This window comes from Mustela nivalis, assembly GCF_964662115.1.
Source record: "Mustela nivalis genome assembly, chromosome: 16".
Taxonomy (NCBI): Eukaryota; Metazoa; Chordata; class Mammalia; order Carnivora; family Mustelidae; genus Mustela; species Mustela nivalis.
Genome location: NC_139035.1, coordinates 42,620,699 through 42,644,978, shown reverse-complemented (window position 1 = coordinate 42,644,978; position 24,280 = coordinate 42,620,699). Strand labels below are relative to the sequence as shown.

Here is a 24,280-nt window from a genome sequence, read left to right as displayed (position 1 = left end):
TACAGAAGTATTTATATCCGTTGAATACAAAACAACTTGAAGTTCAGAAAGTCCTTAAAGAGCTGATGTCACAAGTCACAGACTGGTGACTGGCAGGCTGCAAACCTTCACAAACATGTTTTGTTTGGCCTACAGTGTGCAGTCACCTGCTGCTCAGTACCAGCAATGCCCTTGATGGAGGGCTTGTGCTCTCAGTGCGTCACTGCCCCTCACTCATTGGGGTCACTGACCTAGCTTCTGGAAGCAGCTAAGTTTGCAGTCACTAGTATAAAGCTGGAAGGAAACAGACCGCATCTGACCCGACTGCATCCATTTTGTACGTGTGGACATACAGAGATCCCTAGCAATTAGTGAACCCTAGTGTGTAGGTGTTGGCTCATCTGTCAGTAGTAGGACCCAGAAAAGAGGATCTAAGAGAGAAGGTTTTTATCTTTGTACTTTTCATATGTCATATTCTATATTTTTTATCTCTACCCCTGTGAAGTAGGTAGCATTATCCCAATCCACAGATGAGAGAAACTTAAGGCCCTGTGGGTCACCTGGGTGGCTTAGTCATTAAGTGTCTGCCTTTGGCTCAGGTCATGATTCCAGAGTCCTGGGATCAAGCACCTCAGTGGGAAGCCTGCTTCTCTCTCTCTCTCACTCGCCCTGCTTATGTTCCCTTTCTTGCTGAGTCTCCATCAAATAAATAAAATATTTAAAAAGGAAGGAAAGAAAGAAGGAAGGAAGGAAAACTTAAGGTCCCAAAAGACCAAGACTTTCTGCCAAGTTGATGGACAGGTTTGGAGTCAGTATCTGGAGATCATGCTGACTTAAACCCCATGCTCTAAAGCTTTGGATCATTTAAAAATCCCTTCTGCTCCTGATTTCTGTATCCTCCCTTGCCTTTATCAGAACTGCTAACTAGTAGCAAATGAATATTATCTTCTTTCTCTAGCTGTATACATGTAGTTCATTCACTTCCTAAATACTTGTTCAGGACCGGCTGTATAGTAGGCACTAGAAGAAAAGAAGTAAATGATGACAAAACACTGCCAATCTCTGATTAAAGAAAAGCCAAGAAAAAAAAAGGATCAGCCTTTAGCTCTTCCCTATCAATAAATTAAAAATTAGGGGCGCCTGTGTGGCTCAGTGGTTAAGCCGCTGCCTTCGGCTCAGGTCATGATCCCAGGACCCTGGGATCGAGCCCCGCATCGGGCTCTCTGCTCAGCAGGGAGCCTGCTTCCTCCTCTCTCTCTCTGCCTGCCTCTCTGTCTACTTATGATCTCTGTCTGTCAAATAAATAAATAAAATCTTAAATAAATAAATAAATAAATAAAATAAATTAAAAATTAGGATGGAGACTAACTTATCTCTATCCTTAGAACATCCATTTTCAATTTAAACATAGAAGTTTGGGAACATTAGTAAACTCTTAAATTACTACAAATGGATAAAATCTAAGGAAATTCTTGAACACTCTTGTCAGTCTGGTCCTCACAGAAGCATTCTTCAAGATGAAATTAAGTATACAAGGATTTTTATTACGGGAAACGCATATATGTAAAAGAAAATACAAAGGGAGCCAGAGAAGGCAGGGAGAGCCATGAAGCTGTGATTTGATTCTGACCACCCCCCCAACTGAAGAAAAGAGGGAGAGAAGGTTGGGAGAGGCATCCTCAACTGCCTTGCAATCTAAGAAAGCTTCAGCAAAGCCCTTTGTTTGGGAGAAGACCTTGACCCAGAGTTCCCTGACAATGAAGTCCCGTTTTCCCTAGAAAAGGTCTGCTTTAGCATCTCTCTCTCCTATCCCCAGAAAAGGGCCTGGAACCAGCCCTTGGAAGACATGACCTGGGTGCAAATTCACTGATGAATTTCAAAGCAACTGGGGACCTGCTCTGATGACATTCAGTGAATGATTAAGAGAGATATTCTTTTGTCTGCCATGCTCTGGTGGTACAGAAATGCAATGGATCCTACCTAGCTGGTTTCAGAGATTCAACCTATATTCTATGTACTTAATCTGGAGTTCCAAGACCAGTTCTTTGTTTTCTGTTCCTGAAACCCTTTAATATAAATACCCAAACCATAAAGGCAGGATGATGTTTGGAACCGGACTGACTGACTCACCCTATCCAGCCCTAGCCCTCCAGAATGGGCCTAAAAATGTAGAATAAGTTTGGGTTATAGGGTTTTGGGTTAGTTATCCAAATGACTAGAAATATTCTTGTGGGGAAAGGATAGCGTCCTCATGACTTAAAGACTCAAAACATGCTGAGACTATATCCCTGAAGAAAACTGGATAAGCCTGAACTAATTCCCTCAGTGTTCTGGCTTTTTTGCTAGCAGTTTCTCCATCTTTTATTCTCTGGGAAAAGTGTGGGCATATTCTAAACAAAGCCACTTTTTGTTTTAAGTTCCCTCTCATATCATGAAAAATTCTCAATTTAGCAGACAGGAATTAGGCACTCTATCATTAAAATGCTATTTTGCATCTGGAAAACATGGGATTCTTTTTTAAAAAGATTTTCTTTTTTTAAAGATTTTATTTGACAGAGAGAGACACAGCGAAAAAAGGAACACAAGCAGGGGTGGGTGGGAGAGGGAGAAACAGGCTTCCTGCTGAGCAGGGAGCCCAATGGGGGGCTTGATCCCAGAACCCTGGGATCATGACCTGAGCCAAAGGCAGATGCTGAACAACTGAGCCACCCAGGTGCCCCTTTAAAAGATTTTCTAAAAGATTATATTTATCTATTTGACACAGAGAGAGACAGTGAGAGAGGGAATACAAGCAGGGGGAGTGGGAGAAGGAGAAACAGGCTTCCCAAGAGGCCAACGTGGGGCTGGATCCCAGGACCCTGGGATCATGACCCAAGCCGAAAGCAGACGCTTTACAACTCAGCCACCTAGGCACCCTGCTTTTTTAAAGATTTTATTTTTAATCTCTACACCTAACATGGGGCTCAAACTCACCACCCCAAGATCAAGAGTTGCACACTCCACTGACCAAGACAGCCAGGCGCCCCATTTTCACTTTTTATTTAAATTGGATGTATGTTTAATCTACATGATGAAAAAGCTCAAAAGGCACAATTTATAGAGGGAAAGATCTTTCCACCCTGTCTCATGACCAACCAGTTCCTCTCTCCAAAGAAACCAACATTATGTATCTTTCCAGGTGAATTCTGTACATATACAGGCAATTATGAGTATTAATATTTCCCCAAACATTTACACAAATAATAGCAACCTATACACACTGTTCACAACTTCATGATATTGGATTGTATATGAATGTACCACACTTGTTGAAGCAGTTCCCTACTGATGTACTTTGTTCGTTTTCAGTCTAATCTGCAGAGAACCTGGTGCACACATCATTTTACCTATGCATGAGTATATATGAGGGATAAATTTATGAAAATCACTCGAAGTTATCTTCATTCATCATTTTCGTTCATGTTTTCCAAATGCAATAGAACTTGTGCCAGTCCTGCTTGCCCACCCATAATGTGTAAATTAGGGATACTTTCATTTTTTTTAAGATTATTTGTGAGAGAACATGTGTATGCAAGAGAGAAGCGGGGTGGGGGGTGCTTGGCAGAGGGAGAGAATCTTCAAGCAGACTCCCTGCTGAGCACCAAATCCTGAGATGGAGCTCAATCTCATGACTCTTGAGATGACTGCTTGAGCCAAAACAAAGAGTGGGATGCTTAAATGACTGAGCCACCCAGGTGGCCCAATCAGGAATACTTTTAGATCAGAGAGAGATGTTACAAAAGATGGAAACACTGTAAAATTAGATTGCTATCCACTAGGCTATCATTTTATTATCCGTAAATCAAAGGCCCTACAAAGGAAAACAGTACAGTAGTTCTCCCTTCTCCACAATTTCGGTTACTGGTAGTCACTGATCTATGGAACCAGGTGATGCTCCAGACATATGGCCAGGTCAGTGGGTAACCTAACACTATGTTACAGTGTCTACATCATTCCCTTCACTTCATCTCATCACGTAGGCATTTTATCATCTCACATCATCAAGAGAACAGTGGATACTGTACCATGGTTTTAGAGAGCGCGATCACATTCACAAAACTTTTAGTGTGTGTAGTCTGTTTTACTACTGTTGTTAATTTCTTACTATGCCTAACTTAACGATTAAACTTCATGATACATATGCACAGGAAAAAACATAGCAAAAACAGTATTCAGCATTATCTGTGATTTCAGGCATCCTCTGGGAGCTTTGGAACATATTCCCCCTGGATAAGGCAGAAGCAGAAGCACTGTACCATCAAAAATAGTTTGGACGTGCATAGAAGTTGGTAATTTCTCATTCCCCTCTGGACCATTAAGATAAGTATGCCAGAATCAGTTAGAAACAAAATTCCACTCTGCACCCGCGAGCTGGTGAAAAGCCAGCAGAAGAGAAAGAGGGGGATATGACTACTGGGACTTCCCATACGATCCTTTGCAATTTCCCTCACAGCGCCCAACTTCTAGTGACCACAAGTTCCTTCCACTTCTTTGTCCTGCACTACAAGAAGTAGAGGAGAACCACCTGGAGGGTGATGATAGGCCCATTATGATGCAGAGAATGCTGAGGTCAGTGGATCGCAAGGCTCAGAGGATTCTCCCCACAGCCATGGTCCGCGGGATAAGGCCGTTGTGGACAATGGACGCAAAGAAACTTGAAGCCCCCGTGGGTTTTCTCGATGTGAGAGGGTTCCTGAAAACCCGGCAGGTAAAAGATGCTTCCTGCAACCAGCCCTTGAGTTTAGAAACGTGGAATCGCTTCCGTCTGCCGGGTCTCGGGCGACTGGGGCAGAATCTGGTCTCAGCCAATCACCCGGCAGAGAACTGTACACCCGCCCCTCTTTGCCGGACCCCACCCTGCCCCACCTTTTCTTTCCGCCTTTCTCTAAGTGGGCCGAAGCCGGCCCCCGGGTACCTGAAGGTCACATGACGCCTCCTGCTCACGTGACGCAACCGGGGACCGGGAGGAGGGCGGGTCTCGAGTTGCATTACGTCATCACGTCGCGCGGCCGCGGAGGCGAGATTCCGGACGACCACGGTGACGGCTCCAGAGCCTCCGGGTCGGGGCGGCGGCAGCGCTTGGGCTCCTCCTGAGCCGGCTGCTGGCCCCGCGCCCCACCCAATCCCCACGGGCGGGGAACAGGCCCGGCGTGGCTGGGTGGGCCCGCAAGCGGAGGTGAGTTGCAGGAGGAGGTGGCAGGCAGCTCTGCCCTTCCCTTCCTAGCCCCTGGCTGCCGCTTACGGCCCTCCCCCCACCCCATCCATCGACTCCCTCGGGGTTGGAAGGCAGAGACGCCGGAGACTTGAGAGAGGCTTGCGGGGCCGGGGACGTTTCTGGTGTAGAGCGTCCTCCTCTCAGCCCCTTCCTGACCGCGCCCCTCCAGGACCTCCACCTGGAACTGCCAGAGCTGTTCCCGGTGTTGTCAGGAGGGAAGGCTGTCTTTCCTTCTCCCACCTGGAATCCTCCCCTTCTTCCATCTGGAATTTAGTCTCTCCAGAATTTGACATCTTTCCGCTCTCGCCCTCCTCCCGAGGCTTCCGTGGTGGAATCCCTCTATTCAGATGTTAACAGAAGTTCCAGAAAGGTGAGAGGGAAAGATAGGGCTGAGGTTTTGCGTGATGAGGCAGGAATGCCCAAGGAGGAAGACTACACGGAATTAAGGTTAACTGTCGGTTGTGACACAAACTGTAAAATCCAGTCCTAGGCTGAGCCCTGTGGTAACTCAGAAAATCTTCACCGAAAATGGGCATCTGTTCAGATTTTTTCTTAATTCTCCAGAATTGGAAGTAAATAGACTTAAGGAAAATACTTTTGAAAAACGTCATATACTTTGACGAATCGCCTCCTATTCTGTAAAATGGATCTTGCAGGTTGTTGGAGAGCTTAAGTAGAGTTCTTATAAAATAATAATGCTAACTGCATATAGAAGTAGGTGAGAATTTAGGATCTCGTTTGTGCTATTCAAAAATTATGGTTGTGAGTTGTGGACTCTTGAAGATCATTGTTTAATTTTTTTCCCCTTGGATTATATCAGAAAGTTATAGATTCCAAATAGACTCTTAATAACCATCCCATTTCATTCCCCAGAAATTGTCCTTTTTTGAGACAAAAAAGAAAGGTCACTAAAGCCTGGCAACAACCAAGAAAGTAAAAAATACATTGGGTCTTTTAAATAAGAATGTATTACTGGTTTTTTTTTTAACTTGATACATGTAAGTGAATTTTGCAAGTGACAGGCTATAGCAGTGAAATTAGTAGTGGAGTTTTAATAGGTTTCTACCCTAATAATTAGGCTCTTGGTTTCAGTATAGAAGAATTACTACTGGACATTTGCTACTAATGTAGAGCCTTCAATAACTTGAGAGCCCATAGGTAAGCTTGCAGTATTTCCATTATGTAGTGTAGGTAATGGGTCCTCATTTGAAATGTCATTTTAAGAAGAAATCCAGATATATTTGGAAGTCATAATAATTCTTTGCATATGTCTTTAGAAAAAAGTTATTTTCAGTAACTCTGGCCTTTATTGCTCTAAGTTGAATACACAATCTTTCTTTTCTTGCATTTGATATCTAAACATTTAAGGTACACCTGCTCTAGTATAGGGAAAAAATATATATAAAACAGAATCCTATCCTCTAAATACTTATCTACTTAATCTATTTATGTATATTAAGTAATAGTGATATCACACCTCTAAGAAATTTTATCTTTTCATTTTATCATTTGAGACTGTGACAGCATTGTGAAGATATGCAAGATATGTATGGTTTTTTTTTCCATTTAAAGTACAGTTGAGTATTGATTATAGTAAATGTCAAGTGGAAGGGGCACTCGATATTGGAATTTGTAGGAAGAGGAGATTGTTTTTACTTGGGTTTGTGGCTATAGTGTTGTGTGAAGACCAGTAGTAGGAGTACTCTTTTGTTTGGTCTGAGGAAGCTGCCTCAGTTTGTATAGCTAATTGAATATGTTTAATTTTCCTAGTCCTTCAAGTGTGCCCTGGGTTTTTTTTCTCTTGCACGTGCAGCATCCAAGGACCCCTTTCATTCCTTCTCCATATTGCTTGATGGGAGGCATTATGGCCCCCAAAGACATAATGACAAATACTCACGCTAAATCCATCCTCAATTCAATGAACTCTCTCCGGAAGAGCAACACCCTCTGTGATGTGACCCTGAGAGTAGAGCAGAAAGACTTCCCTGCCCATCGGATCGTGCTAGCTGCCTGTAGCGACTATTTCTGTGCCATGTTCACCAGCGAGGTAAGTGGTCAGTCACCACCTCACAAATGAAACGCATACTTGTAACCTTGTAGTTGTCTCATCTCATTGGATAAAATAGTAGAAGCTTGATGTAATAGTACATTTCTATAGTATGGTGGTTCGGTGGGCAGACTGTGGTCAAAATCTGCCTTTAGACGATGCCTTAGTTTCCTCATCTCTAAATTAGGGGTATTTGCAATGTGCAATCACATATGGTTATTGTGGCAGTTATTTGAGAAAATGACATGAAGTGTTTAGAGCAGTGTCTGGCATGTGGTAAAACACAAATGTCAGCTACTGGATTTTACTTATTTTTAAAATTTGTTTTCCTGGTTTTTTTTCCTCCTTCTAAAGTCTAATATTTTAAAGTGAATTCGAGGAGGATAATGGGGAAGGAAGGAAAGAAGAGTAGGATTTAGTCCTCATCCAACTCCACCTAACAGTATATGAAGAAAATCACCAGTCATGCGACCAGTGTAGATTTAGAGTAATTTCAGATGAGAGGAGGACGACTTAATAAATGACTGCGTGACGGCGGAGGTGTATGGAGTTTAACCTGGAAAAAGATGCCTGCTGTGGGGTGTAAGCAGTTAAAGGGAATAAGGAAAAGGTTGACTTGACAAGAAAAAAGGTTGTGCTTATAGGTATGAAGAAAAACTGTTGGGCGCCTGGGTGGCTATCTTGGCTAGGCGTCTGCCTTCGGCTCAGCTCATGCATGATCCCAAGGTCCTGGGATTGAGCCACGTTGGGCTCCCTGCTGAGCAGGGAGCCTGCTTCCTCTGCCCCCTTTACCCCCGCCATGCCCTCTCTCTCTCCCTCCCTCTCTCTTTTTCTCTGTCAAATAAATAAATAAAATCTTTAAAAGAGAAAGAAGAAAGAAAGAGACTGTTTTAGGGGTGTCTGAGTGGCTCAGCCAGTTAAGCGGCTCTTAGTTTCAGCTCAGGTTGTGATCTCATGGGTATGAGACGAACCTGCCTTCCGTCCTGGTCCTCTCCACTCAGCTGGGAGTCTGCTTGAAGCATCTCTCCCTCTCTGCCCCCACCCCCACCCCCAATAAATAAATAAATAAATCCTTTTTTTTTTTTTTTTACTGCTTTAGTAGTTGGTAGAATACTTAAAATGTAGAGTGAGCCTCTTGAATATATTGTGAAGTGCTCTTAGAAAGCCAAACAACAGAGAACACTGCAACTTTTTTTATTTTTCAAAATTGCAAGTCTGGTTTTTTAAATTTTAAATCAATTATCTTGAATTCTTTGTAAAGATTTATTTATTTGAGAGAGTACGGGAGTAGGGGGTAGAGGCAGAGGGAGAAGGGAAGCTGAGCATGGAGCCTATCACAGGGCTTAATCTCACAGCCCTGAGATCATGACCTGAGCTGAAATCAAGAAATCAGGAGTTGGGGGTACCTGGGTGGCTCAGTGGGTTAAAGCCTCTGCCTTCTGCTCAGGTCATGATTCCAGGGTCCTGGGATCGAGCCCTGCATCGGACTCTCTGCTCAGCGGGGAGCCTGCTTCCCCCTCTCTCTCTCTGCCTGCTTCTCTGCCCACTTGTGATCTCTTGTCTGTCAAATAATTAAAAAAATCAGGAGTTGGATGCTTAACTTATGAGCCACCCAAGTCTTGAAGCTTGAGTGAGAGTATACCAGTGTATTATATCATGTATCTGTATTTATGCATATGTCTGAAATATCTCATGTTAACATTATTTTCAAAAAAATTTTTTTAAGAGAGAAAGCACGCAAGCAGGGATGGGGGAAGGGGCAGACAGAGGGAGGAAGAGAAAGAATCTCTGGTGGGAAGCCCAATGGAGGGTTCAGTCTTAACAACCCTGAGATCATGACCTGACCCAAAGTCAAGAGTTGGAGGCTTAACTGACTGAGTCACCCAGGCGCCCCTTTAAAATTTAAAAAAAAAAAAAGAAAGAAAGGAAACGGGGCATACCTGGGTGGCTCAGTTCATTAAGCCTCTGCCTTTGGCTCAGGTCATGATCCTGGGGTCCTGGGATCAAGCCCCACGTTGGGCTCCCTGCTCCGAGGGGAGCCTGCTTCTCCCTCTTCTCCTGCTCGTGAGCATGTGCACGTGCTCTCTCTTCCTCTTTCTCAAATCTTAAAAGACATTTTTTTTAAACCAGCAATATTTTCTTTCATCTTTTTACCTTAGTGAAGGTGTTGTTGTTGGATCTGAATAGGAGAGTGATGGTTATATCTCATTCACCCTAGAGTTAGATGTTGCCATCTCATTTTACAAACGAAGAAACAAGGTCCCCGATATTAAATGACTTGCCTTAGGTCACGTGGCTTATAAATGGTGGAGGTGGGGTTTACTTCTAAATTTTCTGACTCTAAACCTAAACAATATATGCCATATTTGAAAAGCTATGAATAGATGCCATATTGCTTTATACAAATCTTACTTAGTTGCTTTATACAAATTTTAACTACTGTGCTTCCTCAGCCTCTGATATGCAGATTTTTATATTCTATAATTTCAGAGCCAAAATAGTTTATGATGCTCTGAGCCAATGCTTGGTCACATGGCTGGTAGGAAAAACATGGAAACCTGCCAGATCATTCCTGCTAATTCAGGCTAATTTTAAAACGCTCTTGTATAATACAACATCACCGATCACGTCCTGTTTTCCTCCAGAAACAATAACTGCCCAGGAGCATCAGAAGCAGTTGGCATTTAACTGGGTAAGGAAGGTTCTCTCAGCAGCTGCTGAGCATGAGGTACTAATGGAGCAGGACTGCTGACTACTAATTATATATTGTACATCCTGTTCTTTGTCAGCTTGAGGAAAATTAGCCTGTCTTTGCTCTCTCTGCACATTGAAATTGGTATGGAGTTCTATAAAAGAATTCTTTCTTTTTTCTCATCAGGGATTATTTTATAGTCTTTCTTTAAAAACTGGTATTAGGCAAGAAAATGCCAGATGGTTTGTCTTTATTTTTTAAAGTAAATGATACAAAGGAGAGGGTCCAGAGATCTAGGTCCAAGACTCAGTTCTCTTATCAGTGCTTTGTGAACCCTGACAACCATCTAACTTCATTGGGTTGATCTTTAAAATAAAGGAGTTGAACTAGATGGTTTCATTGTTCTCTTCCAGCCCTGAAATGCTCCTTGAATGAAGTCCAACGAAAAGATCGTTTGAGTGAGACAAAAGGACCTGAGTTTTAGCTGTCTCTTACTAGTTAAATACCTTGGTTAAGTCACATAACTGCTTTGAATGGGAATAATACCAGACCTCTAAATCTTTACCAGGTTGCTGTGAGAATTAGGTGAAATAATAGGAAATAAGGAGCACTTGGAAAAATTGTAAAGCAAATAGGAATGTGAAATGATACTATAAATTGTTCTGAGTTAATAAATAGCAAAATGTTTTCATATTTAAGTCATTTGATGGGAATATGGTTTGTTGAGTAAGAAATTTCTGGAATAGATTTACTTATATGTTTCTGTTTGTAAATATTTTTACTTTTTGCAATGTTAATAAAACATTTTTCCAAAATGATTACTAACGACTTTTTTTTTTTAAAGATTTCTTTATTTGACAGACAGAGGTCACAAGTAGGCAGAGAAGCAGGCAGAGAGAGGGAGGGAAGCAGGCTCCCCACTGAGCAGAGAGCCTGATGCAGGGCTTGATTGTAGGACCCTGGGATCACAACCCAAGCCGAAAGCAGAGGCTTAACCCACTGAGCCACCCAGGTGCCCCACTAATGACATTTTTTTTATTATTATTTTTTTATTTTTTATTTATTTATTTGAGAGAGAGACAGTGAGAGAGAGCATGAGTGAGGAGAAGGTCAGAGAGAGAAGCAGACTTCCCATGGAGCTGGGAGCCCGATGCGGGACTCGATCCCGGGAATCCAGGATCACGATCACGACCTGAGCCGAAGGCAGTCGTCCAACCAACTGAGCCAACCAGGCATCCCACTAACGACATTTTTAATGTTAGGGGTTGATTTTGTTATTGGCTTTGGTAGAGAATACTTTTTTTTTTTTTTTAAGATTTTATTTATTTATTTATTTGACAGATCACAAGTAGGCAGCAAGGCAGGCAGAGAGAGAAGAGGAAACAGGCTCCCTGCTGAGCAGAGAGCCCAATGTGGGGCTTGATCCCAGGACCATGGGATCATCTGACCTAAGCTGAAGGCAGAGGCTTTAACCCACTGAGCCACCCAGGCGCCCAAGAATACTTCTTGATTATTATTTTGGGCTTACGGAGAAATCAAAGATGATAAAGTCATTTAGTTTATAATGGAAGTTTTGTAATTTTAATTTCTAACTAAGGTTAAGATGTAATAAAATTTTCATAAGGTAATCAGTTTCCAGGTAGTTTACTGTCCTGTAAAAACTGAAGAATTCCACTCTTGGTCAAAGTGTTCTGTGATTATCTGTCCTTTTTGATACTCGTAACTCTTAAGTTAAGGACTAAATATGCCACTAACAATTCAGTAATCCCAAAATAGACTCAATCCAATATTTTGAAAAAGTATCAAAAGTTCAGTTACATTCAGTGTCACAGTAGAAGGTCCCTTAAGATGACTTGCATGTTTCATCATTACCAAGTGTAGTAGAGGGACAAACAGAACAATACTAAGTAGTAGGAGAGTCTGGAGCTGTAAGCCACAGGATCCTCTACAAGCATGAAACGTCATTGAAATTTTGAGTTTTACCGTGAAAGCTCAGCGGCACAGTAGTGTATGTTCACAGAATTCTTGCATTCTATTCTGTAATAGATCTATGTTTGTTTTATTACAAAAGTAGTGTTTTAAATTATTCACTAGTAAAATTGATATTCCAAGGTGTCACCTCACTGTGTGCTCTTGGGTTACATACAGCTGCCCCCAATTTGAAAAGCTACAAATATATGCCATATTTGCTTTATACAAATCAAACAAATTAGACTATAATTTTTTAAAGCTGTTTATTCAATTAATGTTAACATTCCTTCAAGCTCTTGGATATGAGATTCTGCCTTCATCTCATGGGAAGTATAACCACCATTATTTCATATCCTTTGAATCTTCAGCTTTCGGAGAAGGGAAAACCTTATGTTGATATTCAAGGTTTAACTGCTTCTACCATGGAAATTCTGTTGGACTTTGTGTACACTGAAACTGTACATGTTACAGTGGAGAATGTGCAAGAACTGCTCCCTGCAGCCTGTCTGCTCCAGCTGAAAGGTACGGATGTTAAAATTGCTGTCGTGCCAGGGTAGCCTTGGGAATGTTTAAAATTAATGGTGTAAACTTAATCCTGAAAATTACAGAGACAGACTGTAGGCACTCATGTTTACTGCTTGTTGCACAGAAGATCAGATTTCAATCGTAATTTCAAAGAACCTCTCCACATGTGAGTATTTGGCTCTTTTTAAAGAGAGTATTTACGCCTTTTCTGTTTTTTAAAAAGTGGAAGAGGGAATGATAGACACATTTTCTTACATATATGTATACACTAACTCTACAGGGAAACACAGGAGACTGATAACTATTCATGGCCTACATGGAAAGGAACTAGATGGCCAGGTAGATAGGGAGGCCGAGGGATTATTCATGGTAAACCCTTTTGTACTTGTAATTTTTGAATGTAAACTATCTCTTGGAAATTTAAATTGACATACAAAAATGAAAGTGTATAATGTTTTCACAGGATTAAACATTCGTATTCCCAGTCTGTCTTTCTTTTTTTTTTTTTTAAAGATTTTATTTATTTATCAGAGAGAGAGAGAGGGAGAGAGAGCGAGCACAGGCAGACAGAATGGCAGTCAGAGGCAGAGGGAGAAGCAGGCTCCCTGCCGAGCAAGGAGCCTGATGTGGGACTTGATCCCAGAACGCTGGGATCATGACCTGAGCCAAAGGCAGCTGCCCAACCAACTGAGCCACCCAGGCGTCCCCCCAGTCTGTCTTTCTTAATCTGCCCTGATGTTCCTATGATTTTCAGTTTTTTCAAACACATGGTTGAAAATTTTTATTTTTTAATACATGATTGAAAACAGTATGAAGCTTTTGCACTATTGCACAGCTGTAAAGTTAGATTTATGATCTGAACTTGTCAATTAAAGAAATAAAATATTGGTGTTAGTATCTTCTAGTTTTCCTTCATTGGAGTCTTTCAGTAAGTTTGCATATAGAGTAGAAATAGAGTAGAAATTGGGTACATTATGTTAAATTGTGATTGGTTTTATAAAAGCTTGATTCCCAAGAGGCTTATAGGCATTTTTAATTGTGCCAGTGTCCATAGAAACAGTTTGTCTTACTATACTTATTTTAAAGCCAAAACAGAGACATAGTTGTGAAGGCCAAGGTCACATAACACATGAAACAGAAATTGAATTCCTTAAGCATAAAATTTCTAATCTGATCATCAGATGTTGAGCCAGGATTCCTCTGTTACCTTGTAGAGAAGATTTGTAGAGAAGATACCTTGATCCAAGGATGTAGACCAGTTCACACCTGGTCAAGTACCCTGAAGTGTTCGTTGTCTGTGTTTGTCCTAGGTGTGAAGCAAGCCTGCTGTGAATTCTTAGAAAGTCAGTTGGACCCCTCCAATTGCCTGGGTATCAGGGATTTTGCTGAAACTCACAACTGTGTTGACCTGATGCAAGCAGCTGAGGTTTTTAGCCAGAAGCATTTTCCTGAAGTGGTACAGCATGAAGAATTCATTCTTCTAAGTCAAGGAGAGGTGGAAAAGCTAATCAAATGTGATGAGATTCAGGTACAAATCCGGCTTGGTATTCGGGTTTCTTCAAGACTGGGCCATTAAAAAAAAAAAAAAAAAAGACTGGGCCATTACAGAACTTGGGAAAAACAAGGTGGAATTACTGTGTTTCTGTAGGAGGGCACCTTAATCGAGTTGTCAGTATTGGCTCCAAAGGTTTCACTCAATACCCTGAGATTATATGCCAAATTTATTTGCATTTTTATGGGAGGGAGTTAGCCACCTTCATGATCCCAATGGTTAAGAGTCACTTTTTTTTTTTTTTTTTTTTTATGTTTCTCTAGATGTCTTACAACTGACCATTTTTAAGATTTTATTTATCTGCCACGGAGAGCGAGAGTGAGAGCACGAGCACAAGTGGGGGAGCAGCGGGCAGAGGGGGAAGCAGACTCCCTCCTGAGCAGGGAGTCCGATGTGGGACTTGATTTCAGGACCCTGGGATCACAACCTGAGCCAAAGGCCGACATTCAACTATCTGAGCCACCCAGGTGTCCCAAGAATCACTATTAAAGAGAATGTAGAATAAGCAGAAATTGGAAATAAAGTAGATTTCTGTAGAACACTTCTCTACTATTCATTCATTTTACAAACATTTATTAAGACTTTCTGGTATACAGCAGTAGATATTCGCAATAAACTATACGTGCCAGGTGCTATGGATCCCAAAGTGAGTGAGATACAGTTCTTGTTTTCAGTAGTTCACCGTGTAGTGGTAGAGAACAGACAAAAAGGCAAAACTTACAGAGTATAAATGAGAGTAATGAACTTCTTCAAAGTGAAGAAGTTAGAGAAAAAGAAGAATTAAACCTTCTAAGTTAAAATGAGATCAAAAAAGAAGTGGATCAAAAAGGAAGTGGGGTGCCTGGGTGGCTCAATTGGTTATGCGACTGTCTTCAGCTCAGGTCATGATCCTGGAGTCCTGGGATCAAGTATTGGGCTCCCTGCTTGGCGGGGAGTCTGCTTCTTCCTCCGATGCTCCCTCTTCTCAAGCTCTCTCTCTCTCTCTCATTCTCTCTCTCAAATAAATAAATAAAATCTTTTAAAATAAATAAATAAAAATTTTTAAGAAGGAAGTGGATCAAAAAGGAAGTAAAAAGGGGCACCTGGGTGGCTCAGTGTGTTGAGCCTCTGCCTTCAGCTTGGGTCATGATCCCAGGGTCCTGGGATCGAGCCTCACATCAGGCTCTCTGCTCCGTGGGTAGCCTGTTCCCCCCGACTCCCCGTGTGCCTCTCTGCCTACTTGTGATCTCTCTCTCTGTCAAATAAATGGATAAATCTTTAAAAAAAAAAAAAAAAAAAAAAGGAAGTGAAAAAAGGTTGGTGACCATAAGCAGGAGGCGAATGATAAATGCCTGACGGGGCTGGGAGTGGGACAGAGTGGGAAGAAGGGACATGTGAACTGAGCCCTGAAGGAGTTGTTTTTCACCTAGCAGAGGGGAAACTACCTGTGGGCAGGCAAGGGTTCAGTGACTTACCCAGCAAGAGGGATGTTGGTCAATCCTAATGCTAAATTACAGTGTCAGTAGCTTAGCCGAGTTTTTACTGCAGGAGATCTGTAGTTAGGCTGACAGTTGGAGTGAGAAGTCCAATATAGGGCTAGAGAGGTCTTTGAAGCCCAAAACATTAATTTCCAGTGGTCGAATTCTCTAGTTAGTAGCTCCCAGAAAATGCCTCACAGAGCCCAGAAATTCGTGGCACCTCAGTTTAATATTGGAAAGAATCAAAGTCTGATGAATTTTGTTAAGTGCTATGGAAGGAATTTGCTAAAGAAATCCTGTAATAGTGGCGCCTGGGTGGCTCAGTGGGTTAAAGCCTCTGCCTTCAGCTCGGGTCATGATCCCAGGGTCCTGGGATCGAGCTCCGCAGAGAGCCTGCTTCCTCCTCTCTCTCTGCCTACTTGTGATCTGTCTGTCAAATAAATAAATAAAATCTTTAAAAAAGAAAAGAAAGAAAGAAATCCTATAATATACTTTTATAAACCCAATGATAATTATTTTATTAAAACTAAGATTTTTATGTAATATAATAAATAGTATTAATAATGTCTCTTATCAAATTTTAGTCAACTTTTTCTTTTTGCCTTTCCCTACTGAATTTTCTGAAGGAAAATTGGTTAGGGCACTTTGGTGACATTGTTCCCAACTGAAGAGGAATCATATTACAGTTCGACATGGTGTCTATTAGTCCAGAGAAGCTGCTGTTACAAATGTTACTGAGCCAAATATTTCTGAGGTTTTGTTCTCATTTTTGTTATGGTAGGACATTGTGTCCATGCACTGAATTGCCAGGTATAGACAAATGGCACATTCTTCAGACTTGGGAAACTGGTAACTTGCTAGAATATCTTGATTTTTCTTGATTTATCCATACATGAGAAAATACAGTACATAGGATGAGTACCATAGACTTGAAATTTTACTGCGCATAGTAATAAAAGAGCTAAAACTTAACTCAGCTTTTACCATTGGTTCCTTTATTAAATATATGTTGGGTACTTGCGGTGTATCCAGAACAGTTCAATGTGCCTGTGATCTGATTGTGGACAAAAAAGATAAAAATCCCTGTACTCTGGACTTTTCATTTTAACGGTACCATTCTTGGTATTATTGGTAATAATACGGCATATACCTTAATACTATATATACCATTAATAAGATATACCATATTAGTGGTATATCTTATCTAATATAGTTCTCAAAAGTGTCTCCACTTTTTAAAGGAAGAAACTGAGGCTTTGAGGGTACCCATCATATGAGAGCTAGTAAGTGGTAGAACCAGTCCTCCTATCTGGGCAATCTGGCTCCAGATTGTTCTGTTCCAAGAAACTATGAGCAGGTTGCCTAGTTAGTTTCTCATTGACCAAATCAGCAAGCAGCCACAGCAATCATTTGTTTTAGAACTATATAAACTTTGGAATAAAATTAAATGGAACAGGTACAGCAAAAGACTAACTTTTATTCAGAAACTGCGACTGTCTCCTTTTCTGGAAAGACAGCAAATGGCACATTTTTTTCTCTTCCATATACCAGCCAGAAAGAGGAACCAGATGTTTTACTCCCCAACTAATACTTCCTCTTAATTATATAAAACGACAGTATTTAACGCAATGGGAAACAGTATATTGTACTGGTTAAAACGACGTGGGGTTTAGAATCATCCTGGGGTTTATTTTGGCTGTGTGACACATGTTAACCTAACCACTAATCTTCAGTTTCCTCTGCCATAGATAGTAATTGTGCTTTGTGCATAGGGCTATTCTGATCATTAAATATCAGTATCCAATACATAAAATAGTTCCCTGTGAAAATTTATGATGGGGAAATTTTTCTCCACAGTGAAGTATTAATGCAGGGGTTTTTTCCTCCCAGTTTAGTTGTTTCTCTGCAATACTAGTTTATTCCATCTTCAGTGAGATCAAGGATATCTGCTTAGGATTGGAAAAGCCCTTTATAAATTGATAAATCTCATTTAAACCTAGACTATATCAGAGCCTAACATGTAGCTATTTACAACTATTACTTGTCCTTGTCTGTAAAAAAAGACTTTTAATTGTGGACCGCCTTCTGCACAGGTCTCTGTATCTAATGCATCAGGCAGCTGGGTTAGTTTGACCTCCCATAGATTTGGTGCATAAATTTCTCTCACCACTGCCATAGTCTAAACACCTGTCCCCCCCCCCTTTTTTTTTTAAGGTCTTATTCATTTATTTAACAGAAATAGAGCACAAGCAGGGTAAGTGGCAGAGAGAAAGGGAGAAGCAGACTCCCCACTGATCAGGGAGTCTGACACAGGGCCTGATCCCAGGACTCTGGGGATCGTAACCTAAGCCAAAGGCACCCCAAAGCACCCATCACCAAGGCACCCCACTCAGGTACCCCAAAGCACCCATCACCTTTTGCCTAATGTACCAGAGGAGCCTCTAATTGGTATCCCAGCTCTTGGTCCTTCTAAACTGTTCTACCCATGGTAGTCAGGGTAATCTGCAAACATCAGTATGATCCTATCACAAGCTTGGTTGAAACCTTTTAGTGGTTTTCTATTGCTGCTAGAGTAAATTCCAGTCTTCTAATGCTCTCTCTGAGCTATCCCTTGGCTACCTCTCCAGCTTGATCTTTTACCATTCTTCCCCTGCCTCATTCATTCTACTACACCAGCCTGTAGTCTGTCTGTTTTTGCTCTAGGACAGTGCTGTCCAGTAGACTGTGATGTGAAGACGGAGAGGATCGATAGTTATGCCGTCCGGTTTGCTAATCCATAGCCACATGTGGCTGCTGAGCACTTGAAATGTGGCTAGTTGACTGAGAAGCTGAGTTTTTAACTTAACTTAATTTTAATTAATGTAACTACAAATAGCCATACATGGCTAGTGACTACCGTGTTGGGCAGTACAGCTCAAGGGTTTTGCTGTGCTCTTCTCTTTGCCTTGGAGTCCTCTCTCACTCTTCCTGGCTAACTGCTACCCATTCATCAGATTGAAATGTATTTCTTCTACAGGGAGGCCTTTTCTGACCCATCAGTCTGAATTAGGAAACCTCATGTTATTCTGTCTCTTAGCCCCTGTACTTTTCCTATATGGTATATAATGGCAAAGTGGGATTGTTCATTTTTGTGTTCTCTTCCTGCATAAAAACAAAGTTCATGTCTGATTTGTTACCAGTGTATAACCAGCTTCCAGCCCTGTGGCTGGCACTTAGTAGGTGTTTAGTAAAGCCAATGAATGAATATTCTGAGACATTTTCTCTATTTTTAGTTCTTGGGAAAAGTTCATGAATGATGTCTTTATCTAGGCACTGTCACATTCTGAAAGGTACCTCAGAACAGATACACTCCCCAAATGATTAATTATATTTATCATCTCCAAGCACAGTGCCTGATAAATAGGAATTGTTTAGATGCTAATGGACACTTCATAGGAAACTGCAGCATTATAGCATAATGACATAAGAGAAGTTCCCGCCTCATCGGCTTGGATGGAAGAGTTGGGGAGCAATCCTGGAAGTCCTCAGACAACACTTATTGAACAGAAGTTATCTTAAGAGCTGATTTTGGGGGGCACCTGGCTGCTTCAGTTGGTAGAGCATGCATCTCTTGATCTCAGCATTGTGAGTTCATGCCCCACATTGAGCAAAGAGCATACTTTAAAAAACAACAACAACAACAACAACAAAAACCCACTTTTGAATAGGGCAACAGATTCCTCCTCCCCTTGTAAAGTTTCAGAAATGACCAGAAAAAAAAATCAGAAATGGAAAAACTTCTGAAGTAAAAGCCAACTTGTGACTGATGGTTTATTAGGCCCCATCTCAGATTTTTTGTTGTTGTTGTTGTTTTAAAGAATTCTAATAGAGTTTTTTTTTTTTTTAAAGATTTTATTTATTTATTTGACAGAGATCACAAGTAGGCAGAGAGAGAGAGAGGGGCAGGCTCCTTGCTGAGCAGAGAGCCCGACATGGGGCTCAATCCCAGGACCCTGGGATCATGACCTGAGCCAAAGGCAGAGGCTTTAACCCACTGAGCCACCCAGGCGCCCCTCATATTTTTTTTTTATCCAGTTTGACTGCAGCTCTTAGTGAGTCGTGTGGGACAAGTGTTGTTTTCCCAAGTGCTTAGCAATTTCTGGAAGAGAAGAAATAAAGGTGGGAGAGCATGGGGAACAGGAAGGAGAAAGCACGATTGCTTTCTGAGATCATTGGAAAAACAGAGTTCCCTGCTGTGTAATTACACACTTTTAGGTGGATTCTGAAGAGCCCGTCTTTGAAGCTGTCATCAACTGGGTGAAGCATGCCAAGAAGGAGCGAGAAGAATCCTTGCCTGACCTGCTGCAGTACGTCCGGATGCCCCTGCTGACCCCCAGGTACATCACAGACGTAATAGATGCTGAGGTAAGGCACGCAGAACACACAGGGTCCAAAGCCTTGAATATCTCTTGCAACTTAGTATTGTGTCCTCAAAATTGTTTATGAGCCTACATTAGCTAGCCTGTCTAGGAATGCCGCGGAGGGTGGCGCTAGGTACTAGTCTCTAGACAGTCGCTTGGCAATCAGCCTTCTGGAGATGGAAACCTATGGTTTAATTTTTGTTTTCTTGTCTTTTTGTTTTATATGTCCCTATGTGTTTTACATAAGCAACATGAGGTGATAAATGTCCCCTTCTCCATTAGTTCCAGTTCCAAACAGCCCTGAAAAAGATGCTTTGATTATCAAGTCTATTTTTGACTTCTCCTGATTCCAACATGAAAGTAGTTTGATGCATTTTTAGTACCAATTTGGGGTATACTGTGTTTATTTATAAAAGTGTCTTTCTGACCCAAGTTCTTCCTGTGTGGTAGGTTTTCATAATTTTTACCATATATATCACTGATTTACCTAGACCGTATTTTGGGCAAATACTGCCATTTAACATATAAATAAAGACCAGGTCAGTGAATGTGTTCTTCCTCCTGGCCCAGCCCCAGACCTCTTAGGGAATTAACTACATACACAGTTTTCCAGGTCACATTAGAAAAGTTGCAGGCTGGTTAGTGTCACGTGTCAAACTTTTTCTCATATTTGTAATTTCTAACAACTCATATAGCCATCACTCTGTTCTTTACACTGTGGTTCATAGTGCAGACTCTTGAGTCCAACTCAGGAGACTGAAATCCCAAATTCACCACTCATCCCGTAGTGAGGGAGCCTGGCCTCACTCCCCTTCTCCCTCTGAGCTCTTCTAGAGCTCCTTGGCTCAGCCCAGCCGGAAGCCAGAGGGCCTGCGGACCCTACGACATTCTTCATGTAGGTCAGCCTTCTAAGCCAGCAAGCGGAGTGGGAAAGGATGTGGAGTGAATCTGGGGATGTAAAGGAGAGCTGCCCAGTACAGAGCTCCGTCAGGAGACACAGGCATCGTGATGGTGCTATTATGAACCTTGGGGAAATTATTTCAGGCAAGATTTACTTCTTCCTACCATTTCAGGAATTAACAGAGGCCTTTCAGTTTTCCCTTAAGATTGTTATTAGCTATTTCCTACTCAAATTTGTGTAATCGCTGGAAGGCTGTACAAACTAATAAAAAGAGTTAATGCCTACTGCTAAGGCGGAGAGAGGATACTTTTCAATACATCTTTTTACGTCATTTGATTTTTGAACCATGTAATAATATATTGTCTATTAAAAAAATTGTTCTCTTAATTTGTGGAAGCCCACTGCATAGTTATTACCAGCAGCCCTTTTGGAACTGGTTTTCTATATCAAGAAGTTACTTCCTATGTGTGCCATTTATACTTGTACATTAAAGATGTGGCCCCTGGGGGTCACTGTACTGTCTGCTGTGTTTCAGCCTTTCATCCGCTGTAGTTTGCAGTGCAGGGATCTAGTTGATGAAGCAAAGAAGTTTCATCTGAGGCCTGAACTGCGAAGTCAGATGCAGGGACCCAGGACGAGGGCTCGTCTAGGTAAGCTAGCGTCTTGGCAGGAGGAAGGGATATTTCTCAACACCTCTTGGTGGCTGATGTAGTTGAAAACATTCAGTAAGAAGTACAAAGTCCTGGGTCAGACCTGTTTTTAATCTTTTAGTAATGGTGTCATCTTGGACAAGTCACTTTACCACCCTGAGCTCTCCTATAAACTAAGGATACTTCCCTATCTCTTTCACATAACTGTTTGGAGGATTAAATGGAATAGAGTATGTAACAACACTTTCTAAATTGTCAAGTATTAGACAGTAGAAGTTATAATTTTATTTCATTGGGGTGCCTGGGTGGCTCACTAGCTTAAGGGTCTGCCTTCAGCCCAGGTCCTGATCCCAGGTCCTAGGATCGAGCCGCATATCAGGCTCTCTGCTCAGTGGAGAGCCTGCTTCTCCCTTTCCCTCTGCCTGCCACTCCCTCTGCTTGTTTTCCACCCGGTTCTGTGAAATAAATAAATAAAATATTTCTTTTTTAAGAAAGATATAATTTTATTTCACTTATTTTTTTTTTAAGATTTTATTTATTTGACAGACAGAGATCACAAGTAGGCAGAGAGGGAGGCAGAGAGAGAGAGGAAGGGAAGCAGGCTCCCCGATGAGCAGAGAGCCTGATGCGGGGCTGGATCCCAGGACCCTGGGATCATGACCTGAGCCAAAGGCAGAGGCCTAATTCACTGAGCCACCCAGGTGCCCCTTAATCTCACTATTTTTGGAGGTTTCTGGATTAGAAATTATTTCAAACGCCATGTAGTAGTTTCACATTCTGGAATGAGAAGAGGAAGGAAAAGAAGTGTACAAGTATGGGAGTGCAGTACAGTGGAAAGTACAGGGGTTTTGGTGGTGACATGCAGTCATTCAGAGCCTTGACTCTGGAGCCAGACTGTGTGGGTGCAGATCCCAGCTTACTACTTACTAGGTATACTAACTTTGGCAGGAGACTTCCTCTCTGTGCTTCAGTTGCCTCTTCTGTAAAGTGGGAATCATCACAGTTCTTATCTCCAAGTTTGTTAGGAAGAGTAAATGAAGTAATTTATTTAAAAGGCTTAGGACTGTTCTTGGCACATACACTAGCTGTTACTTTAGCAAAGAGACTTAGGTTCAAATCACAACTCCATCAATGATGGTTGTGTGACCTTAGGTAAGGTATCAATTTATTTGAGGCAATTTATCCTCTAAAATGAGGATACTGGGGTGCCTGGGTGGCTCAGTGGGTTAAGCCTCTCTGCCTTTAGCTCAGGTCATGATCTCAGGGTCCTGGGATCAAGCCCTGCATCAGGCTCTCTGTTCAGCAGGGAGCCTGCTTCCCCCTCTATCTCTGCCCGCCTACTTGTGATCTCTCTTTCTGTCAAATAAATAAATGAAATGTTTTTTTTTTTTTTTTAAAGGAAGTCTAAAATGAGGATACTAATGTCTTCATTCAGTGGGTTGTTGTGGAGGTTAAATAGGATAGTATATGTAAGATGCCTGACATTGTAGCTGACAGGTTAAATAAGTACTCAGATATTACCTCACTTCCGGTTCCTATCTTTCCTATTCCACTATTATAGATTATAAATGATCTATGGGGTGTTTTTTGTTCTTGTCTACTTTTTCTCTTATCTAACTGTGGACTCATATATATGAAGTTGTTAATTGATAATTAAGCTTTACTTACTGCTTTAAGTAGAATGATGATTTGTCTCCTATAATTTTTTAACGGCATAAGCACTGTACGTCGATGTATTTCAGTGTAGAAATGTTAGAAATACAGAGAAGATCTTGAGAGATTAGTATATGATTCTACATGCCCTTAGAGTGGTGAGGTTATTTTTCAGAAGTTCCAGAAAAGAAATTCTGAAGCTGTCTCCAACTAGATTCTTATTTTAGCATCTCCTTGTCAGTGCCTTAAAAGTAAATTTGTTCCTACCATCATGTCTTTTTTACCCATCTCTCTACACAGATTGCTAAACCAGCTACCAGGATAATGATTCTTCTGCATACACATAAGGAAATTAAATTTACAGCTACATAAAAATTGATGCCAGATAATGGGTGGGGATTTTGTCTTAGTTACCTTTTACCCATTATTCTTTTACAGAAGGTACAGTGGAAATTGCAGTTGCTAATTTGTCACCGTCTCCTTTTCTAAGCTAAAAATCAATACATGTGGAAATGTAGTCTCTGAACCCTGTGATGTTAACAGTCCTGCAGGCTGTCTGCTGTAGTCCTCTGACAGCACACCACAGCCCACACACATTCCGTCCCCTGCCCCCACCACCCAGTAATGACAGTGGCCCTGTCAAGATGTCTCAGTTTTACTAATGTGCTTTTTTCATACTGTTTTTGTCAGGTGTTTTAGGCATACTTTCTTCATGATACAGAGAAATCTAACTTAACAAGTCCAGTCCCCTGTCCCCCCAGCCCACCATTCATTAGTAGAGAAGAAACAGGGTTCCTTCTAATTATTCCTTTCACTAGCTCGTTTCACATTAGCATGTTAAAGTAGTGTCCCCAGCTTAGGGTCTGAAGACATTGAAACACTTGGGAGTTCTCCTGGGAGAGAAAGACTTCCTAGGCACAAAGCAATAGAAGAAATCACAAAGGAACAGGTCAGTGTATTTGACTAAATAAAAATCATGCACAACATTATAAGACAGATTAGGTAGATTTGCTACAACCATGGCAAAGAGTTATTTATTTGTATATAATATATATTATATATAAAGATATATATCTATAAAGGTATATATACATGTGTGTATATATGTATATAAAGAGCTCATAATAAAAATACATGAGAGAAACACTAAAGACTTGAACGTATAGTTCACAGAGGAGGTACAATTGACTACTAAATAT

At 41.3% G+C, this 24,280-nt stretch overlaps 1 protein-coding gene across 4 annotated transcripts in view; it reads left to right on the top strand.

Moving 5' to 3' along the window:
* The first annotated feature begins 4,603 nt into the window (after positions 1 to 4,603).
* Positions 4,604 to 24,280, top strand: part of KLHL12 (kelch like family member 12) — a 30,915-nt gene continuing 11,238 nt past the window's right edge. Inside the window, exons 1-6 of one of the 4 annotated variants that reach the window (XM_082702043.1) lie at positions 4,604 to 4,726; positions 7,047 to 7,280; positions 12,312 to 12,465; positions 13,779 to 13,996; positions 19,732 to 19,881; positions 21,314 to 21,428. In XM_082702043.1, the coding sequence (XP_082558169.1) occupies positions 4,628 to 4,726; positions 7,047 to 7,280; positions 12,312 to 12,465; positions 13,779 to 13,996; positions 19,732 to 19,881; positions 21,314 to 21,428 (970 nt within the window). In that variant the 5' untranslated portion in view covers positions 4,604 to 4,627. Of the gene's footprint in view, positions 4,727 to 5,001; positions 5,195 to 7,046; positions 7,281 to 12,311; positions 12,466 to 13,778; positions 13,997 to 19,731; positions 19,882 to 21,313; positions 21,429 to 24,280 lie in introns of those variants that run through there. The other 3 variants (XM_082702042.1, XM_082702045.1, XM_082702044.1) reach the window with 3 other exon arrangements.